Here is a 12,277-nt window from a genome sequence, read left to right as displayed (position 1 = left end):
GAAAATGGTTCTCTGGATTTACTGAGAGGGTCGACCCAAGAAGAAGTTGAGTCGACCCAAGTAAACCTTGAGTCGACCCAAAGAAAGGTTGAGTCGACCCAAGTGAAGAAAGGCTGAAATTCAAGATTCTGAATTTTCTGAAAGTTGGGTCGACCCAAGAAAAGTTTGAGCTGACCCAAGGTTGAGTCGACCCAAGAAAAGTTTGAGCTGACCCAAGGTTGGGTCGACCCAAAGAAAGGTTGGGTCGACCCAAGGAAAGGAAGGCTGAATTTCAAGTTTCTGTGTTTTCTGAGAGGGTCGACCCAAGGAATGTTTGAGTCGACCCAAGTGAAGGTTGGGTCGACCCAAGGACAGGTTGAGCCGACCCAAACACGGGCTGAACATAACGGCTAGTTGTGCAGAAATGCTTTTTGGACTCCCAACGGCTATAAACGGCTAGTTTCTTCAATCCAACGGTCAGAAAGGACTATTTGGAGGTTGGAGAAGTATTTAAGAGGAAGTATTCATCAGAGGAAGCAAGCTTTTGGGAAAATACATTAAGTGCATTCAAGAGAGAACCCTAGCAAGGCAAGCTTCATCCAAGGGCTTCATTCAAGAATCAAAGAAAGGGATTGAGCAGATTCAAAGAGTCATCAAGAGCTCCATCCTCCCTTGAAGAGTGAAGCATCCTTGACAAAGAAGAGCAAAGCGACTTCAAAGCGATAAATACCTTCTAACTCTTCTTTGTAGTTTATATTGTTTCATATGCTCATTTAGGAGTTTGAATCTTTTCTTTTCATTTGTTAAACACTTTGTAAAGGTTCGTTGGTAAGCCCGCAAAACCAACAAAGGTTTTTGGTGAACCCGGAAAACCAAAGTACAAAGGTTCGTTGGTGAGCCCGCAAAACCAACAAAGGTTTTTGGTGAACCCGGAAAACCAAAGTGTAAAGGTTCGTTGGTGAGCCCGCAAAACCAACAAAGGTTTTTGGTGAACCCGAAAAACCAAAGTGTATAGGTTCGTTGGTGAGCCCGTAAAACCAACAAAGGTTTTTGGATTGTGAGCCCGGAAAACAATCCAACTGTAATCCGAGAGATTATAGTGAATTCCCAAGGGGACGCTTGGGGAGTGGACGTAGGTGCTAAGGAGAGCACCGAACCACTATATATTGTTGTGTTTGTGTTGTGCTTGTGTTTCCGTTTATTCTTGCATCATCTTCTATCTTTGCACTAGTTTAAATCATTCTAATAGCTTAAGAAAGCATCCACCGCACTTATATTGAGAAAACGTTTAAAACACCGAAAATTAGAAGAAACCAATTCACCCCCCCCCCCCCTCTTGGCTTGTCACCTTGGGCAACAGAATCATCAGAATTCGGATGCACATTTTGCTGAGCAATACTAGGTGCTGCTTGTCCTCTCCTCGACTTCATGGTTGTAAGTCTGTTGATTGGTCGAACCTCCAAAAATTGCATCACAAACTCTTTCTCTAATGCCAATATGTTGCCGCTGAAATTTAGCCCAATCTCGGTGGGCTAGGTAGCTATGGAAGATAAGCAAATTGCCAATTTCGTTTGGCAAGGTTAGCCCAAGTTTGTCGCTGATCTCCAAGCTGAGGTGGAAAGGCTTTACGTCGGTGGTTACACTCAGACGGAGACTATTGTGCTGGATTCGACCTAAAACAAAAAAAAAAATACAGAAGTTTACTTGCCGGAGAGTGTCTAGTAGGAGACTCTCAGATGCGTAAGTTAGATGTTGATCTTAGTGAATGGCGAAGGTTTGTAAATGGCAAAGTGGCAACATGGTAATAGAGTCGAGAACACTTGCTTGTGGGTCCCCTAGGTTATGCTTTATATAAAGAGGAAGATGTTGATCTTGTGCAATCTAAATAGTATGATCTTCAACGAGCTATTATGCTCTTTCCTTATTTGCCAACCTAGGCTATTATAACCTTCCTTATCTCGCGTGTTGTGATCGGGTCGAGCTGTAATCACCCATGCTAGTCATCGATTTGCTCAATCGTTGATTCCGAGTGGAAAATTCGAGCATATCAGCTTCACTAAAAAGAATTTTAGAAATATTTTTTTCAAAATATACAACCCAGGCATAACCCATTTTGCTCCAAAATGCGTTTGACTTTAATTTCAAGCTTCTGTCAAAATAATTATTGCATCTATTGATTATACCTTATGTCTATCCTCCTATGAAGATAAGAGCATCAATTTATTTTAATATTATTTATTCTTTGAGTTAGTTTGTCAAACTATTAATTTGAATAACATAAATTGGCAGTTTGTCAAACTATTAATTTGAATAACATAAATTGGCACTCTAGATTGTAAAATAACCTAACCTTTCATTTTGAAAAATGAACCCTTACAAAAATAATGCAAAAATTAGCTAAGGAAAAATTATTGTGGCCCATGGAACTTCCCACCTTATTAACTGGACCTTCGACTTGTCCTCACCAAATACTAGATACGGCAATCTTACTATAGTTGACTCCTCTATTTATATATTTTGTTTGAATAGGTAGATCCTCTCAAATAAGATCAACTCCCCTTATTAATGTCAATTTCACAGCTCACGTCTGAGCACATGTTGCATCATTTTTTTTAAAATGATTTTCTTGCATTCAGAAGAAAGGAATCACAATCAGTTTGTTATCTAATTAAAAAAATTTATAAAATGGGTGCTCTTACGCACCTCTTTTTAAGTCTAGTTGCAAAAATATAAATAAATTCCTTAGATTTTGCTAAAAAAACGAATAAATACCGCAAACTATCCCCTGCAAAAAACAACCTGACCCAAATCAGAGCGCCCAAAAAAAATCCACAGATGCATTACTTTGATTATTGGATGCATGTCGATTCCTTTTCATTTGATAAGAGAACAAAAAATGCATATTTTGAGTGAGGAATTCATGATGGTATAGACAACAAATAAGCATTTTTTGATGCAGTTCTAATCACAATTGAGTTATTAAAAAAAAATCTGATGGTATTAGAACTTTTTTTTCCCCCGAAAGAGTTGCCGGAGCCGGACAAAATTAAAAACAACTTAGCACTAAAAATTAGACTAAAAAGTAAACTATACAGTTTAAGGCAGACTACCGGACTCTCCAATTACAACAAAAAGACTATGGCTAGGAACGTCCTCCCGCCAAACTTAGAGCTCATCAGCCCATAAAGATCTGAAAGCTTTCATTCTTCAAAGACTGGCAGATGGGACACGTGTGAACCATCGATTCGCAGTCCCTACACAAGCAAAGATGGCGGCATGGGAGCAGCAGAACGTCCACCTCCTTTTGCTGGCACACCTTGCACCACCTCCGGCGCCGGAGCCCCTCCTCTTGGCCACCGCCGGTGATTCCCCTCTCGGCCACCGCAGCCTCCTCGAAGCAGCATGATTGCGCATCGTCCGCCAGGAACGGCGCGCCGTCGCTGTCGCCGTATCCCTCCTTGACCCTGCCACCGCTGCCGGAGGCGGCGTTCTGTAGAAGGGCTTGCTCGAGGGTGGTCCTCAGGCTGGCGGCGATGGCCTCATTGTTCTTGGCCACGTCGAACCAGATCTGGCTCTCCGCCGCGATCTGCCTCGCCTTCTCCTCCAGCTCCGCATTCCTCCGGCTCACGCTCTCCAACTCCGCCTCTTTCTCTTTTAGCCTCTTCACCGCCCTCTGCTCCAGGATCGAGATCAAAGCCCGGCAATGCCTCTTCCGCGCCTCCTCCAATCCCGATCGAATCTTCTCGCTCTATTCTCACAAAAACATCGCCACACGAAATCAAATTTAGCTTAATTCGATTTCGTATGTGCGAACGGAATCAAAAGAATAACGGGAAAGAGGAAGGAGATTTGGTACCTGGAATCGGACGAGGGCGTCGATTTCAAGGCCCTGGTGGTAGAGATGAGAAAGGAGGTCCTGGGCGAGGGGGGAGATGGCCGGCGGCCGCCCGCTGGTGGACGTGCCGGCAGAACCCTGCAGCCGGCTCTGCTCGTGTGGCAGCTGCAACCCAGCGCAGTTCGGGTTTATGAGGGTGGCGGGGATGGCCTTTTCCGGCAACTTAGGAACGCCGGCGGCAGCGGTGGTAGCGAATCCCAGACCGTGAGAGATCTGGTGGTGGTGGTGGTGGTGGTACTGCTCCAGCTGGTTGCTGGGGCCAGGCTGGGGGAGAACCATGACTTCGTCGTCTTCCCGATTCCTCTTCCTCGATCCCGAGGCATTGCACGTCAGCTCGCTCCCAGGGTCGCTGATCCCCGCTCCATTAACAAAAATCTTCTGCTGCTCTCCTGCATCAATGGTTCCAAGAAACCACCGTGAACAGCCACATCGAGAGACAGAAGAAGGAAAAGGAGAGGGTTTTGGATTGGATTGCCTACCGAGATGGCTGTAGGATTCAAGCAGAGCGTTGGTCGGAGTGGTTCCGGGGAGAGAGCCTTTAACACTGTATATAAAGGAGGAGGAGAGGAGGAGAGGAGTTAGGAAAGGAAGAAGGGGGAGTAAAAAACCGAAACGCCCTCTCTACTGCTCGCTGCATTCACTGGCTCCGCAATCTGCACGGATTACGAATCCAAAAGAAGCGCTCCAAAAGAAAAGAAGGAAACCGGTTTAAAGGAAAGAGGCATTAAATCCTATTCCTTCCTTCTTTCTTTCTCTCAGGTTTCTCACCTGACGCGGAAATCCGGAGCGAAGGCGTTGGACGGGTGCTGCGCTTGGACGACCATTATAGCGCTGCTGCTCCTTCTGCCCCTCCAAGCAAGCCCCGAGAGAGAGCGGATTCGGAGGCAACCACTGCTCTTACCACCTGTCCCCTTATATTTAAAGCCTCCCCCTCTCTCTCTCCGCATTTAAAAAAGCACTATACTTACAAGAGAGAGGGAAAGAGAACACGTACGACAGATCATGTAGGAAAAGGAACGGACTGATTTATTTGTTTCATCCAATTATTAAATTAGAGAAGGTAGTAGAGGAGTTAGAGAAGGGAGTAGAGGGGAGAGAGAGAGAGAGAGAGAGAGGAGAGGGACGGTCAAATGGAACAGGGGGAAGCGCACGAGAAGCCAGCGGAAAAGTTTGCCAGGTCTTTCCTTCTTGCTGTCTCTTTCTTTTATAACTCGGTCTTCTTTCTTTTTTTCTGTCTGTGGTCACGCGTCCGACGCCATGGCTTTTTGTGTGTACTGCTTTCGCCTTTCTTTATTGCTTCACTGCACCAGCGTTTGGTTTATACAGTGGATTGGATTGGATTGGAGTGGACTTGGGGTAGGGGGCGAGACCGGCTTTATCTGTCCGCCGCTTGGCTGCATCTCCCTCACGGCAATCAATTTTCTGTACAGAAATAATTTTGGTATGGTTGAAAGATTTTATTTTGATGTGATGATGATCTTATTGAAGTCTTTGCGTTGCTGGAATGAATAAATAAACACCAGATATTTCTGCTTCCAAATCCCGGCCTTTCCTTTGGTCCCGGGGTCGACTCACGCGATCTCTGCCGGGTTCAATAGGATCGCCGTGACCTGAATTTACTAATGATGGATAAGCTCTCTGTGAAAGAGAAAGAGATGGAATACTAGATAAATATACTCTTGATTTATTCCCCAATTTCGCAACGGATGGCTAGTATTATTATTTTGTTTTAAAAAAAATTCTAGAGAATCTAAAAGTACTGTAGCAAAGATGGTTACTGTTTGCCGTGGGAAGGACAAGGACGAGGGCGCGCTGGCCAAGTACGCAAAAATAATACTCTGACGGCACCGGGATTTGGGTGCATGTAACCTTATCCAGTACTGGGTTTACCGTGCCAAGAGGCTTTGGAATCCAAGAGCAAAGAGAATGGATATCTGGGGAGGATTTTGGCACAACGTAGTAAGAGTTAATAAAAAACAAGAAAGATAAGAATTGATTCAAATTCACACCTATATTTATTCATGGAAAAAAGAGAAAACAAGGAGGATAAGTGATATCAGCTTCATACCGTTAACAACGAAAGCTAATACCATTAATATATAACCATGAATTGATAAGTCTTGAATAACTGAAAAAAGTTGAAGTAATCTGGTAATTGGAAAACATTTTGGTTCAAGAATTTCTGAATAATCTTTGGAGTTACTGCATGCACTCACTCCTTTGTGAACGTGCATGCCATAAAGTTGGAGAGATAACATGGCAAGTACTTGTCCTCCTTAAATAGATAGAATTGCAAAGGAATGGAAAATTGAATTTTTATATTTGAAAATCAATGCTGAGAAATGGAAAGACTTGTGCTCCATGTCAAGCACTATATTGGCCTGACTATATATTTACTATCTTTCAATGGAAGAGTTTACCAAAATATTTTACTAGCTTTTAGAGCACAATGAATGTGTGACCACAAGAATAGCCAAAAATTTGTAACTTCATATGCTTCATATGAACATTTTCGGTGCATAATACATAACTTTTTTTAGCAACATGATATTAACAATTTAGATGATTGAAAGAGACATGCATGTAGTGTCATCTAAAATATTTGGAATCCATCTCCAATAGTGAAGCTTATGGGGCATGTTAATGCTTTCGAAGCAATTAGTGCAACAATGAATTTTAAGCCTGGACCACTCATTTGCTCCATAATATTTTGAAACCATGGAGGCACTTTTATATATGTGCATATACATATATATATCACATCTAAAAAGTTCCTAAAACAAAAGGAGGGGCTAGCTCTACATCTGCAACCCATCAAGCTTACTAAAAAATCCACTTTAGCCTTCTAATAAATAATAGTTGAGCTTTATAAGTATGCGGTTGTTTGAGATGCACTTCTTCTAATTTAGTCTCCTAAATGATATGCTATCATTCCATGTTTACACTATCCATTTTCAGCCACCAATGCTAAACCAAAGCATTAGTATGTGGCATTAGCACGTGCAAATTTCTATAGTATACACTCTAATTTGATTGTTTTAACATTTTCATTTTCACCAACAAAAAGCAATTATCCATAAAAAAATAAAAAGAAGAAAACCAAAATAATATACTCCCCCCCCCCCCCCCCCCCCCCCCGGGCGGCCATCATAGTCATATACTATCCCGAACTCAGCTCTTGGGTGAATTAAATCAACATGTTTATCCATACTCATCTATTCAAATTGAAAACAATAAAGGACTTGGCCAAAGATTCTCATAGAGTGCAAGCCACCAAAACTTATTCTATATCATGGCATGAACATCTCTGTCGGGTCTCTTTCTTTCAATTAGTATATTAAAATGGTTAGATGATTATTGCCTACTCTATCCAAGCTCTCCATGGAAGTTCCGTGGCTTGTGAGTTGAAAGTTTCCAATTCATTGACAAATATTCACAAATCCATGATTTAAATATTGGTACATATTGCATCCTTACATGGTAAACATGCCGAGCTATCAACTTCTAAGAGCTCCACAGAGTTCTAAGTAATAAGTTCATCGCCTTTGACATCATGGATTAGGTTGAAAGAGTTTTCAATACCTTAAGTAAATTCCAAGGTCCAATACAAGTTTGCAGTCAATGCTTGCAATATATGGAATGGGGGAAGGGAGATTTAAACATCGCAAGAACAATCGGGACAAATACGGATGGAAAATGAGGCTGGGAAAGACTGTTCATGCTTAAAGCTATATCTATGGGATATGACCTGTCCACAGCTCATAGTTTAAGTTTCCTTACGTTCAAGATGTTAAGGCTATATCTATGGGACATCCCATCAAGGTCCACTTGTTTCATGATTAGTAACTTTCTAAGGCACAATAATTAGGAGAAATGGAGAAGACCAGATCTTTTCTTGTCATCATCATGACAAATAAATTATCTAAAAAGGAGAAAATAATGGAAATAAAAGTTCAGATATGAATGCATCTCTAATCTCCAACTTTTCAGAATTATTGAATTGAAAATTATATAAAATTATATAATTTAGCTCGCCTTTATTAGTTTAACAATCCTCTTTTCAAGTTCAAATTCCCTCCGTTGTGCACATGTAGGGAGGCCCAATCTTTGAATCACAAAAATTCCTTATATTATACATTGATCAGTACTTGAATAAGCTCAGTATACGGTATATGTGACTCCATACCTTGTGATATCATGCAGAGCCCAACTAATTCATGTATTAACTAGAGAGGATCCTGGTGTTCTCTTTTCTTCTACAAATGTACCTCCTTTGAAAAAAAATTGAACATGCATACCATGAGCCAAATGGAACTAATATTTTTAAAGTGCATTTTCAGATGCTCATTAATAGGATTCAACATATGAATAAGATTTCCTTTATTTATGTAATGGAGTTAAACCTGCTTCTTCTCTTAAGAACATAAGTCATATACTTTGGACATCTTCTACAGTTGTAGGTCCATTATACATTTCTCCTTTTAAAAATACTAAACTACTATATAGATTTTATTTTTAACACTTATGTTTTAAATTTTATCTAAGAACAAATAGAAAGATTATCTTTGCGAATTACAAATATCATGACAAAAATAAATCAGCATAATATCCATTTAATATTTTATGTTGAATTTGATTTATTTATGATCAGAGACGTCCAAAACTAAATGTCAAAGAGTGTCACAGTCACATGAAAAGAAAAATGTCCGACCAGCTGTCTTCGTATGGCTGAAATGAGTTGTTGCCTTTGGATTTTCAATCAGAAAGATGGCAGAGGGCTACAAATTTGTGTTTGTCTTGCAACGCCAATCCTGCAAAGAAAAGAACAAGAAAATATTAATATTCAATCACTTTACAAGAATGGTGGGTGAAAATATCCTCTCTCTTTTTTTCTTCTTCCTTGGTCCTTGCATGTTTTTTCGTCCTTTTCTTTACCCAGTGACACACATCTATTTCCCTGTAGCTTCCACCAAAGGAAACCCAAGGTAAGCAACTTCTAAGATACTTCTTTTTAAATAAGATCGATTCATCGGCCACACCTAATGTTGCTAAGGTGAATATGACTATATTAGATTACAATCGGTCCATACATTTTCCTTACCAATCGATTTAGTTTTTTTATTATGCTTAGAGTTGTATCAATTTTTTCTATATGTGCATGGTTAGTTTCTTTTATTAAAAAAATGAAAAGTAAGCTTCCCCTTTCAATAATATAGCATTCCATTACTAGCTTTCTATCATGAAAGTTTAGATGATTTTTATTTTTCGAGTCCTTTAATCTTTTGCTTGCAATTTTTGAATATTAATAACAATAATAGTAGAAGTAGCAACAATAATAAATAATAAATTATAATCATAAGCATAAGCATAATTATCAAGCTTTTTTAAACTATTCGAGTAAGTTTTATGGATCTTTTACACCATCATTGCTGGTCCCCAGCCTAGACAAGAAAGATGGAGGGTTTCCATCAAGTTGACAACCGGCCATAAAGCATGGCAGTAGCTATGGAATGGATCCCAATACGAACAACAACTGAACAACACTTGTAGCATTTTATTATTATGACTCCTTTATTACTATTATTGATGTTATAATCCTCATTATTATTAAGAAACAAGCAAAATAACAAAATGCATATTTTGTCGTTCAAATATTCTTATTAAAGAAAATAAAATATAAACTAATAAATGGTTTGTGGTTTCTAGGCTCATAATCAATTATGATAAAACTTTTAGAAAATACACAAACTAGTCACTAGATTTAGGCCCTGTTTGGGGAAGCTATTGACAGTAAAGTTTTTAGAATTAGAACTTTTGAAAATAGAGCTTTTAGAAGTAGAGTTTTTTAAAAAAGTTGTTTGTTGTTTGGTAATTATATTTCTAAAGTATTGTGCCACTTTAATATGTATTTGGTAAACAAACTGAGAAAGTACTTTTGGTATAACAAACTAACTATAAAGAACATTACACAGTATTATACAAGAGAACATAATAAAATATAATATGTATTTTCTATTGCTCTGTATCCTATGGAGATGGATTGATATGGAGGGTTGATTTCTTTTTTGTTTTGAATGTACAAAAATTTGTGGAGCTCAGAATGTCTGGAAGCACGGGAGAACGTTCTTTTGCTGATATTATTACCAGTATTCGATACTGGGTCATTCATAGCATTACTATACCTTCCCTATTCATTGCGGGTTGGTTATTCGTCAGTACGGGTTTAGCTTACGACGTGTTTGGAAGTCCTCGGCCAAACGAGTATTTCACAGAGAGCCGACAAGGTATTCCGTTGATAACCGGCCGTTTTGATTCTTTGGAACAACTCGATAAATTTAGTGTTCTAGTATAATATTACTGTAATGTAATATAATATTATTATAATATAATAATATAATATTGTATACTACAGTATAATAATTTAATATAATATTAAATTATTTAACCTAACATATCAATGTATTATGATATAATATAATATAATATTATATTTATAGTATAATACAACAATAAAGATATAAAATATTAAAATTATTAGCATAAATTAATTTCTCATAATATAATAAATTTTCTAGTTAGGTAATAAAATTGGTTAAACAGTTATTAAAGAGATATTTTGTGTAATTGTTATAATTTACTATGGATATTTTGGTCAAAAAATAGCTTTCCGACCAAGCCTAAAACTACTTTTTTGAAAAGCTCCAATATCGAGCTGCTTCCAAAAGCCGTTTTTAGCTTTCTGGAAATGCTAAAATAGCTTTCCAAAATTTTTACCAAACACCTTTATTTCATGTAAAAATGCTTTTGAAGGATCAAAAAGTGCTTTTTAGCCCTTCAAAATGTCTTCCAAACGGGGCCTTAGTACTATGGTCAATGCAAAAGTTATCCCAATTTGATCCCTCTTTCACTGGCAACTGTCCCAAGCAGCAAGCGCTTGCGGGCAATTAACCTCTAGAATCATACACTTAATCTAGTCATAGAACTATTTAAGTGTTGGATTACAACCAGGACTAGTCACAAGTTATTTGCTTTGATTTGTCAATTGGAGCATGGGCCCAATATGACCTACTTACTATAGCAACATATCACTTCTCTAACTTTCAGCTAATTAATTTGCCTTTACACTGGACTGGCCTTTCAGTGGCTGTAAAGACCGAAAAGATTTCATCCACACGAACTCCATACTTCATGGTCGGTCTATTATGGCGCTTCTATGCGATCGTAGTCATGATCGTGTCATGACCCCATTGAGTGCTCGGACAAACTCCTGCCAGTTGGTTCAATCATTCAAAACTGTAAGTTTTGATTTATGTGTACACCTTATGGTTTTATTAAGACATTATCAAAGCATTACCCTTGATTTAGACTGAAATGAAGGGGCTTTGCAAGATTTTGACCGACAATTCATTGCATTTCTTTGTGGGCCGGCCAGAAGTTGGTGGTGAGAATATTATATATAGTATTTGTTGATAGGCCTTAGTTTACTTTGAATGGCAGATAGGAGGGTTGTGTTATTCTTGGTCTGCCTAGTTGTGCTTGCCTCATCCATCTCCCACCCAAGGTTGCTTCTTTTCTCTGTACGTCTCTCTCTCTTGCGCATGCTTTGGCCGGCTAATCATGACAATTTTATAGCAGATTCATGAATTAATTACGAGAATTAAACAAAAAACCACATCCACCTAAAATAGAATTTTCTATTGCTTCATACTAATGTTGAAGTCATGATCTCATAGTCACTACGAGAATGGCCAATGACAGATAAACCATGAATCAGTCATGATCTCAATAAGCAAACGAGCCAGTTAGGCTAGCAACTACCTTCTCTCCCTCGGGCACATGACAATCTTGACATATCATACCACCGTCTTTGTCTTCTTCATGACATGGGGTTAAAGGACTGATATTTGTTTGCCTATATTAATGTATACACTAATGCAAACCCCAAAGAAACTATTTAATTAATCTCACACCATACATAGAGCAAAGAAGTGATTATCTTTTAAAATTACACAATGTCTGATTAAGTTAGCAGTTAGGTCATTTGGTTGCTGTTTGCCCTTTCTATTCTGTCTATATATATGTCAAAGTACTTGTTAGCTGATGGAAAGAGTGACAAGTCTAATGACAAGAGATAGATAGGTGTATAGGTATGCCACCAGCATTAATATATCCAGGAGAGGGTGATCGAAGAGAGGATACGAAAGTAGTGTAGGTTTAAGTGCCTTGATCTTCAAATTTTTTTTGCCATCATCACACTAGTATTTGAGAAAGATGGAATCGGATAAATTGTAGCCTGAGCTATGTTTTAAGAAATCTAAGTTAACTCTACTCCTAAAGTACTAGAGAGTAAAGTGAAACATAAAGTAAAGCTAAGATAAAATAAGAGTTATTGATATGGATGTC

General features: G+C 38.7%; 1 protein-coding gene across 1 annotated transcript; it reads right to left on the bottom strand.

The window, feature by feature from the left end:
• Positions 1–2,908: 2,908 nt before the first annotated feature.
• On the bottom strand, positions 2,909–5,060 carry LOC103724352 (probable BOI-related E3 ubiquitin-protein ligase 2). Its single transcript, XM_008815581.3, has 4 exons — positions 4,643–5,060; positions 4,354–4,418; positions 3,836–4,263; positions 2,909–3,727 (listed from the first exon to the last, which is right to left on the bottom strand). Exons 1-4 carry the CDS (start codon positions 4,819–4,821, stop codon positions 3,155–3,157), a joined length of 1,245 nt encoding a protein of 414 aa, XP_008813803.2. The 5' UTR covers positions 4,822–5,060; the 3' UTR covers positions 2,909–3,154.
• Between the last annotated feature and the right edge of the window lie 7,217 nt (positions 5,061–12,277).

This window comes from Phoenix dactylifera, unplaced genomic scaffold, assembly GCF_009389715.1.
Source record: "Phoenix dactylifera cultivar Barhee BC4 unplaced genomic scaffold, palm_55x_up_171113_PBpolish2nd_filt_p 000608F, whole genome shotgun sequence".
Lineage (NCBI taxonomy): Eukaryota > Viridiplantae > Streptophyta > Magnoliopsida > Arecales > Arecaceae > Phoenix > Phoenix dactylifera.
Note: the sequence above shows the minus strand (reverse complement) of the source record. Positions and strands in the feature narration are given on the sequence as shown.

What these genes read in the sequence shown, in the direction of transcription:
- LOC103724352 (XM_008815581.3), bottom strand. Translation starts at nt 4,821, where the DNA reads ATGCGGAGAGAGAGAGGGGGAGGCTTTAAATATAAGGGGACAGGTGGT. An exon ending in GCTCCGGATTTCCGCGTCAG is followed by an intron (nt 4,419 to 4,642) that starts GTGAGAAACCTG and finishes CTTTATATACAG; the next exon opens with TGTTAAAGGCTCTCTCCCCG. An exon ending in ACGCCCTCGTCCGATTCCAG is followed by an intron (nt 3,728 to 3,835) that starts GTACCAAATCTC and finishes TTGTGAGAATAG; the next exon opens with AGCGAGAAGATTCGATCGGG.